Source organism: Galeopterus variegatus, unplaced genomic scaffold (assembly GCF_000696425.1).
Source record: "Galeopterus variegatus unplaced genomic scaffold, G_variegatus-3.0.2 Scaffold587, whole genome shotgun sequence".
In the NCBI taxonomy this organism is placed as follows: domain Eukaryota; kingdom Metazoa; phylum Chordata; class Mammalia; order Dermoptera; family Cynocephalidae; genus Galeopterus; species Galeopterus variegatus.
Window position 1 is genome coordinate 374,659 of NW_007726698.1, and position 21,684 is coordinate 396,342.

The 21,684-nt window shown below is 33.9% G+C and overlaps 1 protein-coding gene across 1 annotated transcript in view; it reads left to right on the forward strand.

The window, feature by feature from the left end:
* MYCBP2 (MYC binding protein 2, E3 ubiquitin protein ligase) overlaps positions 1-21,684 on the forward strand; it is a 260,417-nt gene that overhangs the window by 150,070 nt on the left and 88,663 nt on the right. The window contains exons 40-49 of the mRNA XM_008570270.1: positions 3,313-3,413; positions 4,112-4,330; positions 6,357-6,582; positions 7,631-7,749; positions 8,364-8,451; positions 11,700-11,749; positions 14,847-15,019; positions 16,063-16,207; positions 20,575-20,790; positions 21,111-21,166. Coding sequence (XP_008568492.1) covers positions 3,313-3,413; positions 4,112-4,330; positions 6,357-6,582; positions 7,631-7,749; positions 8,364-8,451; positions 11,700-11,749; positions 14,847-15,019; positions 16,063-16,207; positions 20,575-20,790; positions 21,111-21,166 — 1,393 coding nt within the window. The remainder of the gene's footprint in view (positions 1-3,312; positions 3,414-4,111; positions 4,331-6,356; positions 6,583-7,630; positions 7,750-8,363; positions 8,452-11,699; positions 11,750-14,846; positions 15,020-16,062; positions 16,208-20,574; positions 20,791-21,110; positions 21,167-21,684) is intronic.

Below are 21,684 nucleotides of genomic sequence, written 5' to 3' on the forward strand. Positions count from 1 at the left end.
ATTTTATATCTTATAAAAATACAGTGTTTTAGACATATTGATGTTTTCCCACAAAGCTTTAAATACTTTTAACTTTAAATTAAAAATTAAATTAGAAAAGATTAAAGTTCCTTAGCTTTAAATCTGATCCAACTCTGATGGCTTCCAAGTTTATATCTCCAGCTTTGGTGTCCTCTAAGCCCTAGACTGAATATCCAGGTCCGTCTTTGACATCTTCATTTGGATGATGCTAACAGAGATGATGACAGTTAATGTGCACTGAGCACTCACTGTGTGCCAGGCAATGCAGTAAGTGCTTTGCCTGTGTTATCTCAGCTGGTCGTCACAGCAACCCCATGGAGTAGGCACTTTTCCTATCCCTACTCTGCAGATGAGGAAACCAAGACACTGAGTGGTTAAAAGACTTGCTCAAAGTCACACTTCTAGTAAATTATGGTACTGGAGTTTGTAGGCAGGTACTATATACCACACGTTCTCTTTAAGGATGTTCTACAGAGTTGGCTAATAGACATCTTCATTTAATGTCTCCAGAGTCCTCCTCTCTCATCCACAGTTGCAGCCAAACCCCTTGGAATCATTCTTGACTTCTCTCTTTCCCTCACAGGTTACGTGTCGGTCATCAAATTCTGGCAGCTGTACTTTTAAAGTGTCCTAATCTAACCTTTTCCACCACTCCCATAATTAGTGGTCTAGTCAAGCCACCACTACCTCTACGTGTCTACCTGTAATGCCCTCTAAACTAGTCTCCCACCTTTTGCTGTTGCCCTCCTCCGAGTCAGATCTCCACAGTGCAGCCAGTGATCTGAAAAAAATATAAATCATACCAAGTTCTGCCCCTGCTTGAAACGAAATAGTTTCCCATTGCCATACCACTATAAAATGTGAAGTTGTTACTGTGGCCCGCGAACCTCACTGGTTGACTGCTATTTTACTTCCCTCCCTGTAACCTTTCACTCTTTCCTCTTTCATTCCAGCCATTCTTGCCTTCATTCTGTTCACTGAACTCACCAATCTATTCCCTTTGCCCCGACGGTTTTCGCAGGTTCTTTGCATGCGTTTTTTTTTTTTTTTTTAATGTAATTCAGGTTTTGTTAAATACCAGTTCCTCAGAGAACTGATCTTATTTAAAATAACACCCTTTACTTTATGCCCTATGCTTCATTATTTTTCTTCAAGGCCTTTATAACTTACTGAAATTATATAGTTACACATTTCCTTTTTTTTTTTTGTCTTTTTTCGTGACCGGCAACGGATCGCAACCCTCAGTGTCGCACCCGGACCGGGACCGGCAATGGGATCGCAACCCTCGGTGTTGCCCCCTCTAAAAAGTGGGGATAATAAAAGTATCTTATTGTGAGGATTAAGTGAGATAACACATGTAAATGAAACCTTTAGAACAGTACCAGCCAGGTCCTTTGTAAGCACTCAGTGTCAACTATAATTTTGCTCAATTGAATAGATTTAGTTTAACATATATACAGCACAATGAAATTACTTTCTAACTACAGTTTTAATACCTTTTTTAGCTGATGACATTCCAGAACTGCTTAGCTCTTCCAGTCTGTTTTCCATGCTGCTTCCCCTTATTATAGCCTACATAGGACCAGTAGCTGCTGCTATTCCCAAGGTGTGTAATTTAATTCTATAATTTTGAATCTCTTGGAAAAAAATTATTTTTTAGACTTTGTATCTTTTCTTTAAAAATATTTTAATCCTTGAGGCACCTGGGTTACAGGTAACAAGAAGCTGAGATAGACATATTAAATGATAGAAGTTATTAGTTAAACCTCTATTGTAGTTGTTTACTGGATTACTGTGCTTATTTATTGGCTTTACATTTGAAGAATTTGGGAGTGAGAAATATATTTTAGAAATATGATATATAAGGAAAGATTAAGTTAACTAAGATTTTTAAAATTTATGAGGTTGATGCCAAATCTTTTCCGTTGTGAATAACAATAGCAATGTGATTAAACTGGATCTTTGCTTTATTCTTCTTTTAGTAGTTCTTCTTTTATGGAGTCAAAAAGTTTTTTTCTTTCACTGTTTCCTATTTCTAGTAACATGTTTCCATTCACCCGAAGGTCTGGGTAACCTTCAGTGCCTCCTTAGGTTCACTTGTCTAACTTAAGTTCTATGTGTTTTTCCACTGGAAACTCTCTAATCTGTATTCTCCTCTCTCCCTGTTCTCCCACTGCCATAGTTCTGGCTGCCGTGGTGCAAGCATGTATCCTGTTTCTCATGGATGGATAATATCCTAATAATCTCCGTGCCACCTTTCCCTCATTCAGCATCTTATAATCTAGTTATCCTCCACACTGGCAGCAGAATTATCAATATAAAAACATTCACTGTTACTCCCACCCCCCAACTATTATCTGTAATATTTATTTCTAAGCCAGCTGCATGTCAGATTTACCTGGGAAGCTTGCTAAAAATAAAGACTATTTGGTCCATCTCCAGAGGTTTAGGCTAGGCTCAACTATTATCTGTAATATTTATTTCTAAGCCAGCTGCATGTCAGATTCACCTGGGAAGCTTGCTAAAAATAAAGACTATTTGGTCCATCTCCAGAGGTTTAGGCTAGGCTAAGAAGATGTATTTTTAAAAAATAAGTTTTCCAACCTATTCTGATGCAACAGCAGACCAAGAAACCAGTATTTGAGAAAATAATTGGCCTTTAATATACAGGTCTTTCATGGTCTAGGCGCAACTTACCTTTGCAGCACCATGATTATGGGTAAATGCCTAAAATGTCCATCAGCAAAGTGCTTTTATTGGAAAAATAGAAGACAGTATAGCTTAATAACAGCAAATATTCTTGGAGTGCTTAATATATGTAGGCATTGTTCTAAACGTTTTACATATATTAACTCATTTAATCTTCATAACATCCATTAAGGGAAATAATACTATAATCCTATTTTACAGATTAAGTAGTTTGTGTAATGTCACTCATATAGCCATGTTCGGTGCCAGAGTAGTAAATTAAAATCATGGTTCTGTTACCCTAGGTTCTAATCCTGGCTCTATCACTTTAAAGGTACATACGCTTAATAAACATTAAGTATTTTGGGTAAGATACTTAAACACTGTCTGCTCTCATTCTAAAAAGTGGGGATAATAAAAGTATCTTATTGTGAGGATTAAGTGAGATAACACATGTAAATGAAACCTTTAGAACAGTACCAGCCAGGTCCTTTGTAAGCACTCAGTGTCAACTATAATTTTGCTCAATTGAATAGATTTAGTTTAACATATATACAGCACAATGAAATTACTTTCTAACTACAGTTTTAATACCTTTTTTAGCTGATGACATTCCAGAACTGCTTAGCTCTTCCAGTCTGTTTTCCATGCTGCTTCCCCTTATTATAGCCTACATAGGACCAGTAGCTGCTGCTATTCCCAAGGTGTGTAATTTAATTCTATAATTTTGAATCTCTTGGAAAAAAATTATTTTTTAGACTTTGTATCTTTTCTTTAAAAATATTTTAATCCTTGAGGCACCTGGGTTACAGGTAACAAGAAGCTGAGATAGACATATTAAATGATAGAAGTTATTAGTTAAACCTCTATTGTAGTTGTTTACTGGATTACTGTGCTTATTTATTGGCTTTACATTTGAAGAATTTGGGAGTGAGAAATATATTTTAGAAATATGATATATAAGGAAAGATTAAGTTAACTAAGATTTTTAAAATTTATGAGGTTGATGCCAAATCTTTTCCGTTGTGAATAACAATAGCAATGTAAAAAGATAAGAATATTTTTAAATAGTGAAATATTCAAGACATGGAAGAAATCATAAACTATTGATTCTTTGGCATAGTTAGACTTTGAGTAAAACTAATTTTATTATAGATCACAAAAAAAGCAAAAGTGTTTAACAATATAGATTAGGTTATTTTCATATGATATTTAAGACATCTAAGATAGATCTTTTTTATCCATAGAACATATTTCTCTTTGAACAAGAACTTAGCTAGTAGAAATTCTAGATAGAAATTGTTGTTAATAAGGATAACCAACAATGACAGTAATTCATAATTTAAAAATCACTTTCACATTCATGATCTCACTTAATCATATTTTTCTATGTATGTACTAGGTGGCTGTAGAAGTCTTTGGCCTTGTCCAACAATTGCTTCCCTCGGTTGCCATTTTGAATCAGAAGTATGCACCCCCTGCATTCAATCCAAATCAGTCAACAGATAGCACCACAGGAAATCAGCCTGAACAAGGCCTCTCTGCTTGTACAACCTCTAATCACTATGCTGTCATAGAGAGTGAGCACCCATATAAACCTGCTTGTGTGATGCATTACAAGGTAGGCACTGATTCATAGTAAGAATTTAAATTTAAAACATGGTTTGAGGTTCTCTAATATCTTAAAGAATGCTTTGCCTGTGTTCAGAAGCATAACTTCTTTTATAGTATTTAAATATAGAGAATCGGCAGATGGTTATGGACTGTTGGGTATACAAAAAGGTTTAAGGCAGAATTTTTACCTTTTGTAAGTTTATTAGAGTTATTCTTAGATCTTTTTACAAGTATCGTAGAGTATATAATGCTCCACTCTATGCTGTATATTGTAGTAACAGAAGATATCAAGCATTAGAAGTTTTAAATAATATTTGTTGAACTGATATTTGTACCACAGCCTGAGTTCTGAAAATTATATACCCAATGTAGGATTTAAAGTAGCCTACTGTATATGATGTTTAAAAAAAAATACATATAAAGCATTTATAAATTTAATTTTGTTATTATAGAGTATTCAAAATCCTTATTCTCTGTTTTTAAAATTGTATCGTGTAAATTAAGGAGGAGGAGAAGCAGTCATCCACTACATCAATTTAATTATAAGTTTATGTTTTGTGTGTTGTAAAATATCCAACTTTTTATTGTAGAAAATATTAAACATATAAAAGAAGACAAGCTTGTACAGTACATCCCATTTATCCATCATCCCATATTCAGTGGTTTTCAGCTCTTAGTCAGACCCATTTCATTTATTCCCCACCACTTCTCCCTATATTGTTTTAAAGCACATTCATGGTATTTCCTTATGTGTATCTCTCAAATATAAGGACCCTTAAAAATAGCCATAATGTTATGACATTGAAAAAACAAATTATTCTTTAATGTCATCAGATATTGTGCACATTTTTAATAGTTTGAGTTAGAATCCAAGTAAGAGTCATACATTGTATTTGGTTATGTCTCTTAAGTTCCCTTTAATCTTAAATCCCTTTAAATCTGTAGATCTTTTTTCTCTCTGTCTCTCTCTCTCTTCGTTTCCTCAAATTTTATTTGTTGAAGAAACTGGGTCATATATCTTTGTTGGATGGGAGCCTCTTCAGCTTACCATCTTAGTCCTTTAGACACAGCACTTGTAATCATTCCTAGCTTCTTTGCTCTCTAGTATAGGATGTTCCAGTCTCCTCTTAATGCATTTTCTGCCTCAGATCTGGAGCCAACCATTTTTTTTAAAAGTGCCCTGATTCCTTTTACACATGCATATACATATATTGATACATGCACAGACATATGTTGTTGTTGTTGTTTTTTTTTTAAAGGTGACAGGTAAGGGGATCTTAACCCTTGACTTGGTGTTGTCAACACCACCCTCTCCCAAGTGAGCTAACAGGCCATCCCTATATAGGGATCCGAGCCTGTGGCCTTAGTGCTATCAGCACCACACTCTCCCAAGTGAGCCACGGGCTGGCCCCCATATGTTATTTTTTATATGGGTGTATGTGTATATATAGTTTTTTGAAGATAAAATATCTCATGAGTTTGTACTGATGATACTAATTGAAAATAAAGACCACAAGGACACTCAAACCTCCTTTCTCAGACATTTAGAGTCCCTGTTGTCAATGACACTAGGAATATTAGAATTAGAAAATAAATTATTTATTTGCTTTGGGTGTGTGTGTGTATGTTTTGTTCTTTGGATATTTTCTAATTAAGATGTATGGTCCAATTACTGTATTTTAATATAAGTTGGAATAATTCCTCTCTGTGATTCAATTATGCACTAATTGAATATACATGTAAGGTCATTTGTTTTATTTTACTTTAGATATTTAGGAAATACTTTTTAAATTTGGGTTTTGTTTTATAATTATTTAAATAATTGCATAGTTTAAAATCAAATCTACAAAACAAATCTAGTTTTTATCTCTGTCTCCTTCACTCTGTTTTGTCCTTCTCTGTCATAGGTAACATTTTGTTTTAATTTTGTTACTTATTCTTCTATTGTTTAATTTAATAAAAGCATAGACACACACACAGATACAGGTGTGTGTGTGTGCACTTATTCATGTCCTCCTGCCTGTTGACCTCAGGTGACATTCCCAGAATGTGTCAGGTGGATGACAATCGAATTTGACCCTCTGTGTGGTACTGCCCAGTCAGAAGATGTCCTTCGTTTGTTAATTCCTGTCAGAACTGTTCAGAGTTCAGGATATGGACCAAAATTGACATCTGTTCATGAAAATCTTAATTCATGGATAGAATTAAAGAAATTTTCAGGATCCACTGGATGGCCTACTATGGTTTTAGTGTTGCCAGGTGAGTTTTTTCTCTTCTGTTTTATATGGCAAAAAATATGTATTTATGTATATTTAGTAAGGATGTGTCAATGAAAATGTTTATTTGATTTTTAGAGGAGTTTATTAAGGACCTATTATGTATCTAGATTGCAATTGAAGAATAAATAAGATGCCCTGGGCAAGGGGCAAGCATGATCTGAGTTTTGGAGAAAGAATATTTTGAGGCTTTTGTGAAGAAAGATTAGCTTGGCAAAGCAGAGTGCTAATACCAAGGAATGCGTAACTGTGTAGTTGGGACCAAACTGTAGAAAAAATGGGTTCGATTTTTTATTTTCCAAGAAAGTGCTAAATTCTCAAAACTTAATCCTTTCATTTCAGGAGAATTCCCTAACCACCATCTGATCAGTGTTAAAGCCATTGTTTTAGTTGGCTTGAGAGGGTGGGGGTGTGTGTGTGTGTGTGTGTGTGTGTGTGTGTGTGTTCGTGCTTGAGCACGTTATTGCTGATACTCATGTTCTCCTTTAAAAGAAAGTTAAGTTTTTAAAACTATGTGTTGTTGTGTTTTTAACCAATTAACTATAACTACTCTTGTGATCCTTCAAATTAATAGCCAGTTTGAATTCAGAAATGTCTTCCTTCTATTCTGAACTGCTTCTGTTTGTTTGTAAAAAAAAAAAAAAAGAAAAAAAAAGATTAGATAATGGTAAATGCTAGGGGAGAGGATTGCCCACTTTGAAGGAGAAAAGGCTAACCTAGGTTACCTATGTAATTGGCAGATATTTGGAAAATGATTACCTGTGTAACTTAAAGGTAGGATATTTGATTAAGGAGGAAAATTTGATGTTAAAGAAAAATAGCAGCAATTCACTCGGGATCATCTTATTGTTTCTAGTAGTGTTTTTAGCACAGTTTGCTCATGTAGATAATAGGAATCCCCTCAGAAAGTCTATTTATGTTATTTAGTATCTGATTTGTATTGCTACCTTTCTTGAAATGGATAAAAGATAGGGAAACTTCAGTAAAGTCATTTTAAATTTTGAACTCAGTTCTGGCTTTTTTTTCCTTAGGAAATGAGGCCCTTTTTTCATTGGAGACTGCCTCAGATTATGTGAAAGATGACAAAGCTTCTTTCTATGGCTTCAAGTGTTTTGCAATTGGCTATGAATTTAGCCCTGGACCTGATGAAGTAAGAATGAATTTTCTTTTCATTATGTTGAGGAAGATTTTGTTTCTAAGGCTGCTATTGGCTTAATTTGTATTGTTGCCTATGTTCAAAAAGTCTGAAATTTATTTTAAGCTAGGGGTATATAATTTAAAATATTTTGTAGTTTAATTGGGTACAGTGGTCTGTTTTTGCTACTCAGTACATGAAGAGTTTGTGCAGTATGACCCAGACTTTGAAGAGTTTGTGCAATATAACCCAGACTTTGAAATACAATTATGCCTGCCCTGAACCTGCTGTGGTGGCTGTACCTTTCTGAGTAAATAATGGAACCTGATTTTACAAAGGGACTAATTTACTGTCATCTTTTTTAAATGTTTTAAATCATAAAATAAAACAAAACCAAGTTCACAATTGACCATGTTCCTTCAAAGTAAGGACAAAAAAAACTGTAAACCTGAACCTTATAACCAGCATGAGATGGTACTGAATCTCTTTCGCTCTCAGTTTGACCATTAGCTAACAAATGCTTCCTTCTAATTTCAAAAGCAGTACTCGAATTCAAATCACATTTTGTTGATAATCCATGTTATCTTCCAAACATTTTTTAAAGCAGCAAATTTTATTCAATTCTACAGGGAGTCATTCAGTTGGAAAAAGAATTAGCCAATCTTGGTGGGGTTTGTGCAGCAGCTTTGATGAAAAAGGATCTAGCACTTCCTATTGGTAAGTCTGGTCAAGTACTAGGTGTTTGTTGATGATTTTAAAAAAATATTAAGGGTAGAATAATGTGTATTATAGAATGTCTGAAAATAGTTTTGCAAAATGAATTCCATAATGACATACATTCATGAGCAACAACTGCTTAATATATTGGTAGTTTGGGCTTTTTAAAATGGAAACTGAAGGTTATCTTTTGGTCTTTTTCTATTTACATGTACGTATGTACACATACTCTCTCCTTATGCATATATATTCTATGAGCCAGGTGCTGGATTAAGCACTGGATATACAGTATCGAACCAAAAGTTTGAGATAATTCTTTGCCGGGGACCAGCCCCAGCACAGAGATTGTAAAGGTACCCACTGGTAAGGGATCCCCCAAAAGGGAGGAAGGGCAGCATCGGCGATGGAGCGGACAGCAAACATACAGACTCAAAGGATCTGTTGAATGCTGGGACAACAAACACACAGACTCAAGGGATCTGCTGAATGCTGACAATTTATTGAAGCAAGCATCAGACTTTTATACTTTTCTTTCTTATTTGCTACATAATCATAAAATAATCAATGAACAATATCATAATATCTCTTTGTAAGTGACATATGTTCTTCCAGGCTGCAGAACTGTAAGGAAATGAATTTCTGCTGTTTAGTCACCATTGATGGCATTGTGGTATGGCAACTCAAGATGACTAATACAGATTTTGGTACCCATAAGACGGTTGCTGCTGCAAAAAATACCTAAGACTGGAAAAAGCTTCTGAACTGGGTAATGTGTAATAGCTGACAGCAGCCTGAGCTGACTAATATAAAGTAGAATTTTCCTTCAAATTATAAATAATTTTTCCATAATTCTGTTGACTGCAACTTCTACTTCTATTGTAAAACAAAAGATTGTACATTAACTCCTTCCAAGCAGCCAGGCCAAACTCTCAGGCACCAGACAAGACGAATGCCTACATAGGTTCGTTGTCCCCTTCTGGGCCCCACTGCCATAAGCCATCTCCTGAAAATCCATAATCATAAGTATCATTAGTATGATTAAATATTTTAGTATAATTTTGAATCCTACTTCCAAGTCTCCCAGAGCGATAGTTATGAGGCAGCAAAGAATAAAATAACAAGCACACAGAGCTCCAGAATATCAGGGTGGAACGCCGGCATCTTCTCCCACGATGAGGCCTTGCCATCATCCCTTCACGATGAGGCCCTGCAAACACCGTGTTTCATTAAAAGATCTTTATCAGGCTTAATCTTATGAGTGGGAGGCGCCCCCACAATTCTTAAATATCCTTGTGGAAATATCAAGTAGACAATTGAATATTCATTGTCTGGAGCTCAGGGGACAAGTCAATAGAAATGTCATTTGAACATAATTGTTATCTAAAGACATGGGACCATATGAAAGATGAGTCAGAGAATGTAGATGAGAAAGAGAAGATAGCCCAGGACTAAAGACTGGGACTTATAAAAAAACATCAAAGATGGACAGAACAGGAAGAGGAGGCCGCAAATAAGACTGCAAAAGAACAGCCAATGAAGTAGAAGAAAAACCAGCAGAGTGGATGTTCATGGGATATTTGCATGCTGCTGAGAAGATTAAAATCTATCATTGGATTTGAAAACTTGTAGGTTATTTATGTACTCAATTGGAAATATATTAGTAAAAAGAGAAATATAAGGCCTTTCAGAATAGATTGAGAGAGAATGGAAAGTGAGGAAGGGATGTCACATTGAATGTAGAACTCTTTAGAAGAGTTTTCGTGTGAAACAGAACAGAGAAATGAAGCAATGGCAGAAATGGTACCTCTTTATATAAAGCAAATTGGTATGATATATGAATTAATTTATTATCAAGAGGATAAAGATAAAAATAAAATGCTTAATAATACTATAATATTTATATGTGATTTAACATTTTATTTTAACAGTATTTGGAAAAAAAAGGCATTATTACTGTATTTCCCTAATTTTCACCTCCAAAAGTCCATCTATACTCCTCCCTCTGAAACTAACCTTCCCACTCAGTCCTTTCTTTCTTCCTTTCTTTTTTTCTCTATTCCCTTTTCTCTTCTTGGTCCCTTTCATTCTTCTTAGTTCCCTTGCTCCTACTTGGTATTGGTATATATGTCAGGAAATGAGACCTGTATTCTATTTATGTGATGAAAATTGGTAGCAACCTCTTTGAAGGAAATTTGTCAATAGCTGTTAAAATTTTACATGTATGTACTCTTTGACATAGCAGTTTTTTCATACATACTTGAACAAATGTATATTGTACAAAATATATATTGATGAATGGGTTAACATAGTGTTTGTGATTGTAAACCTAAAGGCAACAAACATGTGGCAGTTGGAAACTGGTTAAATAAGTAATGACACATCCTTGCAGTGAGAGTGTATGCAGCTATTAAAAAAAGTAGACCTGAATGGCCTGACAAAGAAAGATGTCCAAATTATATTAAGAGAGAAAAGCAAGATGCAGAAAAGGATTTCATTTTTGCGTACATTATCTTATATCTGTACAAATGTATGTGTGTTCATGTATGTGTAAATTGCCACACACATGTGTACGAATACATTTATGATTTGTACACAGAGTTTCTAGAGCAATACATAAGAAACTGTTGGTATTGGATATCTTTGGGAAGGAAGTGGCACTGGTTATAGTAGTAGAATTTTTCATTCTACATTTCTCTACAATTTGAGTATTTCCCCTTGAACAAGTATTGCTTTATTAGTAACATTTTGTAACTTAATTAAACTATCAAAGAAAAGTCAGTAAATAAAATGCGTTCTGTATTAGTCAATAAAGGAGAAAATGGCTAGAGGATACAGTCACTATCTTATGTTTTTCTGTGAGTTGCTGTTGTTTACTAAAGGTATAGCTCTTCTGTAAGGCAGCCAAAATATAAAAGCTCAGATGTGAAATAATTAGTTCTCTCCTTTTTTTATAAGAAAGTAAATACAGTACACTAAATTCAAAAGGTAAAACATTTATATGCATAAATGTAGTATATATCTTTTGCAAATTACCCAATGGATGCTTCTTGACTATTCCTGTGAGAATTATAACTTATATTTTCACTGAAGATATTTTATATTTTAAAACATAAGCCACTGGGATTTATTCAGAATGATTAATCTTTTCAATCTGAAATAGCAGAATTGCAAAAAGGTGTGATGAATGCAAAGGACTGGTAAGTTTAAGTATTAACACATTTTAGTAAAACTTCTCATTTGCACAACAGGTAATGAATTAGAGGAAGATCTTGAAATTCTTGAAGAGGCTGCATTGCAGGTATTGTTCCAAACATTGTAAAGATAAACTTTGTACATTAATCTAAAAGCAGTATTTTCACTCAGATCAGCCTCTTTTTTCTTGAAAATAGGGTTAATTCATGAAATACTTCATTCTAATGTTCTTCAGCAGTTATAGAGATAAATAACTCATAATTGCTCCCCTTGATGGGAGAGACCCATATGAACCCCTGCTATACTGTGTGGTGGCTATTAACTTTCAAGGTAGATAAAAATCCGTGGGAGAAGGAAGAGCAAACCAAGTGTCAGGGAAGGCTTTGTAGAGCATGAACATTTAAATTGCATTGCATCTTGAAAGAAGTTTATTTTACCAGGTAGAAGAAGGAGAAAGACATTTCACAAAGGAAATTGGAGGTGTATGGTTGTATTATAAATTTTGATAGGAACTAGCAAAAGGTGAGGTAGGTACATTTGGTCAGTTCAGACTGTGGTAGACTTATATGTCGTTTTAAGTGGTTGGAACCAGTTGTCTCTTGGCGGTTGGGAGCCATCAATTTGTTGCTTTTGTTGTTTGCTTGTATTTTTTTGTTTATTTATTTAGATATTACATAACTAACTCATTTTGCACTTAATAGAAATGCATGAGTTGTATATTTCAGTGAAGTGCTGTTTTGGATCTGTAATATTTCATTACTCAAAATTGCTGAGAGACAATTATATTGTTTTCTTACTTCATTAGTCTGAATTTATCTAGCTAGTTATTAAGATGGAAAAGACAGAATCCGTAGGCAGCAGTTTTCAAATTATAATACCTACTTAACCCAGACCAGAGATTCTGATGTACTGTTAATTGAGCACCAAAACATACTGTTTACTGAGACTGTCGATGGGAAAATTTTGCATATTGAAATGGTATGAAAATAGAAGAAAGGATGAGAGTCACTCAATAGGATAAGTTGTATCCAGACTGTAGGATTTTATGGATTTGTAAAATTCTCCAAGTACATTTTTTCCAGAACTAGGTTGATAACTTTTTGTTTGTTAGGTGAAAGCACTCTTTAAAAACCTACTATTTATTATTATATAAATATATCTCAAAAAATGAAGGACAGTTTATAGCCAAAAGAGAAAGGTTATATTCTTATAATGAAAGACTCTATTATGTCCTTAGAGTTTCCTCATTTCACTGTGGACCAGAGAACATTGAGCACACATATGGGACAAACTGATTTAGATCATACTTTTTTCTGTGCTATGTGAATGTAGTTAGTAGTAGTAATTCAAATAGTATATAAAGAGTATTTCATAGCTTACAATATCTTTAACATTATCTCTCTACTTTTATAGTTACACTTTGAGGTCAGTATTATGTCTTGTATCTTACAATTAACAATAACTGAAGTTCAGAGAATTATGTGACTTATCTAATTAATTGGGAAATAAAAACTAGTACCCAGGTCTCCTAATTTGTAGGGCTAGTGTTTTACGTTTTATTTATTTCCTGACATGACTTGATCAAAGCAGTAATAATAAAAAAAAACATTTATTTTGTGTTAACTTTATCAAGCGCTATTCTAAACATTTTGTGTATCTTTAACTGCTCTACAGCCCTGTGAATTAGAGACTTTTATCTCCATTTACAGATGAAAAAACTGAGGCATAGAGAACCTAGACAATTTGCCCAGGACCACACAATTGGGCTGGAATTTGACCTCTGATAGTTTTCTAACAAAAGTCCATGATTTTGACCACTGTGTTGTGATCACTGGGAGTCATGGCATTGTCAGTAATGTTAAGAAACTTCTGGGTTTTAAAAAGCCACTGGCTTTTGTGTTTGTTAAAAAAAAGTTAAATCTTAAGTTGTACCTTAAGGTACAAAAATAAAAAATTCAACAAACATTTAATAAACACTTAATATGTGTCAGGCAACATTCTAGTTAAGGAGAGCCATCAAGGAGGTCATATACTGTTTATCATTTCACAGATTATTATGGTATATGAAATTTCATTCAGTCCAGATATAAAGAGATCTTTATTGTGCTACTCTTCAAGGAAAAAAAAATGTCCCAAATTGCCTGTCTTTTGGCATGTAAGGTAGGTGTGATGGTCTAAGATGTATTAAACACGTACTGTTTTTTAGGCAGTGTTTTGTATATTTTATATGTGTTATTTAATATAAATTTTATAATAGCCATTTAAGAGAGATATTATTTGATCACCAGTGTGTATGTTTTATAGTTTCAGGGATGTTAACTTGGTAGCTCAAGAGCACATAGCAAGTAATTTATTCCAAGCCATTATTTGAACTCGTCTGTTTGATTCTAAAGATCATGATGTGTGAAACTGCATAGTTTATAGAATGCAGAAGTTATTGTTGTGTAAATTTGATTACTACTTGAAGTACAATCTTCTTACATGAAAAGTTTTTTTTTTTTTTTTTTTAGTTTTTATGTAGTCATTAAAAAGTTACTAGAGTTTAAGCATTTAAAGTAGTTCTTTTCAAAAACATTAGGCTTGCTTATCAGATACATGAAAACTAAAATTTCAGTTTTATCTGCCTCTGTTCTTGACTTTAATAAGGCTTGGACAGGCTAATGAGGTTTATGTGCAGCCACATTCAGGCTTCCACCCACTTTTTGCCCAAGTCAAGACTTTGGTACCCACCTATCCCAAAAAACATACACGACTTACTCATGATAGCTGCCAATAAGGGAGAATTAAAAAGAGGGAGATTTCCACAGCTACCTACAGAAGGAAGCTCTGGCACTGATGAATGGGATGTAACACATACAGGTCTGGTGTGGGAGGAGATGCACCAGTTTATCTAGCAGGCAGATCTCTGATAAGTTACTTACATTTGAGAGAGGAAAGAGACTGGAAGTAATATCCCATATTTTTCCCTCCTAGAAATTTTGTACTTTATGGGCTCAAAGCAGGAACATTGGGGTATAGGGAGAAAATTATTTCTCCTAGAAGGCCTATCTAAAATTGTGTGCACACTGTCATGGTTTCGGATCCCTGTATCAGCCAGCTGCCAAAAAAAATAAAATAAAATAAAAATTGTGTGCATGTTGAAAAAATTCATGCAGTTAAGTTTTATATTTTAAAATATATAAATATTCTTTTTTATCCAACAGGTGTGCAAAACTCATTCTGGTATTCTTGGAAAGGGGTTAGCTCTTTCTCATTCACCAACTATATTAGAAGCACTTGAAGGAAACTTACCACTTCAAATCCAAAGCAATGAACAGTCCTTTCTGGATGATTTTATTGCTTGTGTTCCAGGATCAAGTGGTGGAAGACTTGCCAGGTAATACACTTTAAGGACTCCAATTACTTTCTGTTAGGGATTTCCTCTGTCTTCATTTCTGATGAGAAATGAAAGGGGAGTCATTAGGATGTTAAAATTTAGCCTAAAATAATCTGGTTTATGTGCTTTGTACTTGCTGAAGTATAAAATAGTAGTGAATATTTTAAATTACTTTAAAATATATGATGGTTGTTAATTGATTACATTCTTGCTATTTGCTTTTTCTTTATGATGAGAAGAAAAAAAAATATTCTGGCCTTTATGGTTTTAGTAGAAAAATGAAAACCTAACTTCTTTCAGGTTTTAATTTTATAATTACAGAGATTACTCTTTGTTTTCAAAAACCAAAATAGTGATTGGATAGGTATAGCAAATTTTTTAAGTTAGCCTCACTGCTACTGTTTCAGACACTTGTATGTAATGCATGACAGAATTACTTATTACTCATCTCACAGGACAATTTGAATGTAGATCATGTAATGAATTCAATAATGGGTATCACAAACTATATAAAATTGACAAACTTTACATGGAAGGGAAGGTAATGAAGAAGGTAGTTGAAAAATTGTGTGAGAAACAGACGTACAGTAGACCTTGACCCTAGCTGCTCTTGGGCAAGTAGAATGCCACTTGTCACTACTTTTACAAGGAAGCTTCTCTTTCCCATGCTTTCAGGAAGGCAAATTAAGGCAGACCTCCCTCAGTAAGAATTAAGAGTGCTCAGGACTTCAAATTATATATAACCTAAATTAATTTTCTTGGTTACTTTTAATTAGCCATAGTTAAAATTTCAAGTTTCCTGATTTTACTATTATTTCCATATTGTACATAAACATCAGAAATCTCATGTGCTTTGGCATGTTTTTTAATGAATTTGTCATTAACTGTTTCTAGGGGAGACACTTGTGATTCTCACTGAATTGAAAATGAATATACTGTTTTAGCATTTTGTTTGTTACAAGTTTTGTTCATTTGGCTTTATTTCATGTTAATCATTGAAGAAGCTAATGAATGTTTGTTTTTTTGTTTTTCATTACCGTTAGGTGGCTTCAGCCAGATTCCTATGCTGATCCTCAGAAAACATCTTTGATCCTGAATAAGGATGATATTCGTTGTGGTTGGCCTACCACCATAACTGTGCAAACAAAAGACCAGTATGGGGATGTGGTACATGTTCCCAATATGAAGGTAATTATAACTGAATTAAATTAGGAGACAACTATACACTGACTACTGTAACTGATAAAATTTTAGAAATGGCAAGTTCTTAGAGTCCATTTATCCTTCCCTCTTTATATGTAATGGGGGATGCTGAAAATTTGTTTAAATAACCTATTTATATTACTTAGTCCCCAATTTTCCAAGTTACATGTTTGTTTTTTACATTTTGTTACATGCTACATTGATTCAAAGGAAGGATAAGAAAGTGCCCATAAAACATGTGCTAAGCACATGAGAGAAGGTCCTCAATACATAGTGACTAAAATAATTCACAAATGAAAGAATATACTCACAAATTTTGTATGTATTTTTAAGACTAAAGAACATTCTGCATTTGTTATTATTGAAACTGCATTTTAAAAATAATGTTGATACTTATTAAATAAATTAGAAATATATGAATTTGAATTGTAGAAGAAAGGAATATAAATAGTTGTGTATGTATTGATGAATATAGAATTATTTGGATACCTCTTACTTGAAACAATAATGACATTTTAAAGCATACTGTAATACATATAATTAAGTCCTTTGTGATATAATCAGTTAATGTAAATATCTCATTTAAAACTTTTATTGTATTTCTGAAAAAAACAATATCGAATGAAAATTTGTATAGGCAGTCCCCAGTCCTCTCCCCGTCCAAAGTTATATTACAAAGTGACTTGGTTATTTGAGGTTTAGAGTTCATTAAGCCACAATATCCTTTTTTGCTCACAGAGTGGCTAATTTTACCTCATTGTTACTTTTAGTATAATTCTTTCAACTGCTTCATGTATTCTTTGATTTATAGCATGAAGAAGCACAATGCCATTGTAACCTCTTACCTGACTCAGTAAAAACTAAGAACACATTCTTCACATGACTTAAGACCAGTGAAGAAAACTGTATGGAAAAGCATTTTACCCTGATACTAAAAAAAAAAAAAAAAGTCTTCAGCAGTGCCTTTCAAATTTTTGGCCATGACCCACAGTAAGAATTTGCATCATGGGCCGGCCCGGTGGCGCACTGGATAGTGCGCCACTTGGGAAGCGCGGCGGCGCTCCCGCCCGAGGGTTCGGATCCCGCATCCGGACCGGTTCCCGCTCACTGGCTGAGCGAGGCGCGGGGGCAGCGCCGAGGGTTGCGATCCCATTGCCGGTCCCCGGTCCGGTGCAGGGTCAACACTGAGGGTTGCGATCCGTTGCCAGACACGGAAAAAGACAAAAAGACAAAAAAAAAAAAAAAAAGAATTTGCATCATGACCCAAACATACAAATATATGATGGAATAGTGTATACTGTATATTACACACACACACATGCACACAATAGACCATACTCTGATATTTTCTTTTCTATCTTATTTTTCTAAGGCAGGTCATACCTACACCAAAGTAATTTCGTGCCCACTCTAAATTACTCTATGAAATGCAAAAAGCATCATAAATTATAATAAAAAAATTGAATAGTTTTTAATAATACTTTATAATCCTGATAATTATACCAAAAAATGACTCTACCCAAGGGCAGAATTTTTATCACAATACAATATGCATTAGTATATTCAGGGGCTTCTGTATTGTGTATTCACTGATGAATTTCACATTCGAGTGTATGTAGTGAGCTCTTAAATACAGTCTTTAAGCCAACAAGATTAAGTTCCTTCTTCATGTGACTACATTGTAATATCATTTTCCAGGTTAGCATAACATTTAATTTCTTTTTAATGTTCATACTATTGTGCTTATAGTATTTCTTCAGTCGTATTTTCTTTCTTATGTTTTCTCCTTTTCACCTTTTGTCTCTGTTTTGATATCTGTGCTTTTGTATCTTGCATTTCAAAATCAGACTTTCTGCTTTATCTTTTTTCTCCCCCTTTGTGTTCTTTTTTAAACCATATAATCTATCGTTCTTCCTTTCTTTGCCTTTGCTCTCTTTCTTCCCCTCCTTTCTTTCTCCTATATATATTTGCTTCTCTTCTGTGTCCTTCTTTGCCTTAAACCTCTTCCTCAGTGTTCTCAAACTCCATATCAGATTTCTCTCTAATTTAGAAACTGTATCTAGAAAACTTTTCTAAACACTACTTAAGGGAAGTGATTTGTGTATTTATTGATGTTTAATTTCTTAATACTACATTATCATATTAGCTAAAAACAAAATTAATCTGCTTTACTTTTAGCCTGATAGACAGCATATGAAGTCTTAGGAGCATTTTAGACCTAGCTCTCAGAAATTTTTAAAATCTTTATGTAGTTATAGCTAATTTTTCACACATAAAAGTTGATTGGCAGTTAATATTTTAGTGACTTTCAAATGCTTTTTAAAGCAGCAAGTGTTATTGTTACGTTTTTTTTTTTTTCTTTTTTTCTTTTTTTTTTTTTCACACATAAAAGTTGATTGGCAGTTAATATTTTAGTGACTTTCAAATGCTTTTTAAAGCAGCAAGTGTTATTGTTACGTTTTTTTTTTTTTCCTTTTTGTCTTTTTTTGTGTCCGGCAATGGATCGCAACCCTCAGTGTCGCGCCCGTACCGGACTGGGACCGGCAACGGGATCGCAAACCTCGGTGCTGCACCCGCACCTCGCTCAGCCAGTGAGCGGGAACCGGTCTTTATGTGGGATCCGAACCCTCGGCAGGAGCGCCGCGCACTGTAGCAGTGCGCCACCGGGCCGGCCCATTGTTACGTTTTTTTAAATTTATAAAATGAAATTAATTTGTGACCAGAAAAAGTCATGTAGGAAAGAAAAAAATAACAAATTCCTTTAAGAAGCAAAGTTTATGAAAGAAAGCAGAATGGTTGTCAACCTATAAAATCTCAGTATTTTTAGAGTATAAAATTATTCAGTGATTTACTTCAAGACTCATTGTATCATAGGCAAATGTACTTCTAATGTTAATGTACTAAGAGTAAACATGGTTTTTTATAGAAAGATTAAACCAAAATGGTTTGTATAAAAATACTGTCTATAATTTAAAATCAAATGTCCTAAAATTTGAAAGCAGTTACTTTTTTCTTTGTATTACATTTAAACTTTAAAGCTTTCACTGGTGGCAAATGTATCTGAGTTGAAGAATTTTATCACATACCTTAAAACTGCTGTTTTTTAAATATAAGAATGGGTTTGTAAGATTTCCAGGGCATTATGTTAGTCCAAATATTGACCTTTTGTAACCCAAACTGAAGGTTATGGTTATTTAATGGAACGCATTTGTCCACTGTACTTTATGTAGACAGCAAGAGTCTCAAACTACTGACTCCCTAGAATGGCATTATCGGGCTGGCTGGTTAGCTCACTTGGTTAGAGTGTGGTGTTGACAATACTAACGTCAAGGGTTCTAATCCCCATAGTGGCCAGCCACCCCACCCCACAAAGAAAGAATGGCATTATTAATAAGAACAATAAACATTAAAGACATTCTGCAGTTCTGAGATGTCCCTTGATTACTTAAGTAATTCTGTCACTGTCATTTATGTTACCTTTTCTATTTCTGTGAAGGTCCTATTTTTGAATTTTCTGTTCGTGCGACAATAAATGTAGTGTCTGTAAGGAACAGGGAAAACTGAATGAAGAGCTAATGAGTGTTCAAATTGTTTGTAAATTTATTGTTGTCTGGGGGTCAGTGTTTTTCTTTGTCAATTCATAAACAATATTCAGTATTTTAACATGCCTTAATAAATCTGTTCTTTGCATCTACATAGTAGAATAAGTAGATGAAAGATATTTCTATTTTATTGTTAAAGAAACTGAATTGCAAAGTTTAGACTGCTTAAATCAAATGGCTTATGTTGGTGACAGCTGTGTAATAATACTTTTTCTTCATTATGGTAAAGAAACATCTGTTGGTGTTAGGTATAAGATTTGTTTTATTTTGTACTAATTTTTAAGACTTCTCTAAATGGAGTACATTTTCTTTTGTGGAACAGTAGAGCTGAAATTGAGATTAGTGCTTTAAAATATATTGAGATTGTGGAAAAAATATACTTGAATTGCCTAATAAAATAAGTTAATATTAGTCCCTGCAATGATTCAATGTAGATTTATTCTATCCTTTCCTGCACTTTGTTAATGGTGGTATTTATTTTTATTTTTATTTTTATTTTAATATCTGTGCTTATCGATTCCAGAAAATGAGGCCTCTGTTTGACTCTGTGTTCAGGGTCCATATTGTGAACTCAACTTGAGGCTATTCTGGCTCTGTTAACTAAGGCTTTGAAAGTAGTGCCCGAGATAGACCAATGCTAACATAACATTTATATAGTTGTGAGTCCATAATTGTAAGATGCTTCTTTTGATGTGTCAAGGATGATTATATAATAATAGTATTTGGTTTTTATAATGTCATGATGGTTAGGTGGAAGTGAAAGCCGTCCCTGTGTCTCAGAAAAAAACATCTTTACAGCAAGAGCAAGTAAAGAAACCTCAGAGGATTCCTGGCAGTCCTGCAGTAACAGCTGCATCTTCTAATGCTGACATGACTTTTGGCGGGCTGGCATCACCAAAGCTGGATGTTTCATATGAACCAATGATAGTGAAGGAGGCTCGATATATTGCCATAACCATGATGAAGGTAATTTATTTTAGTCATCAGAAAAATTTTATTTTTCACCATTTATTTACTTAACAAACATTTCAGGGATTCAAATGCAGACACAAAATTACAAGTCTAGATAGCTGTTGATAGATATAAAACGTGCAGCGTATTTTTTAAGGTGATGTTATCTTCCTCCAGAGAGAATTTTTTATTGGTTTTGTTAGAGGTCTAGTGGAGATTACCAATTATAGATCATTTTAATTGGAATGTTTTGGAGATTACCAATTATAGATCATTTTAATTGGAATGTTTCCTGTCTAATGATTTGAAAGTCATTACTGGTATCTTTCTTAAAGGTTTATGAAAACTACTCATTTGAAGAACTACGTTTTGCGTCACCAACTCCTAAGAGGTAAGGATCATCTTCTCAAAGCATAGCCAAAATGTGTTGTCGGCTGCTTGCACTAAAATTGTTCTGTATTCCAACTTTATTTTCCCTACTTAAATATTTTATAGCATTTTTTAAGTTTTCAGTAGGATTTTCCATGTACAATAATGTGCAGATTTACAGGTAGAATGTATTTAATTCAAGTGTAATACTGGCAATATGTTACATAATACTAAAGTACTGGAGAAAAATAACTGGTATATAAAAGTAGATAATTTGGAATGGTTAGGGTTAGTTAGTTTGTTTTTTCTGTTTGATATTTGCTACTTTAAAATTATTCCTTTTTTCCTTCCTCCATTGAGTTGAGAGATTTCAATGTGGTATGTACTTGCCTTTGGTTCATGTCTTAATTTTTCAACCCACAAGTAATTCTGTTAACACCAGATTTAAGGAAATTTTTTGAGTTAGTATTTTATTTATTTGTTAAAAGTACTTTTTAGAATAGACACTTGTAAAAAATAATTAGGTACATTGTACTTTGG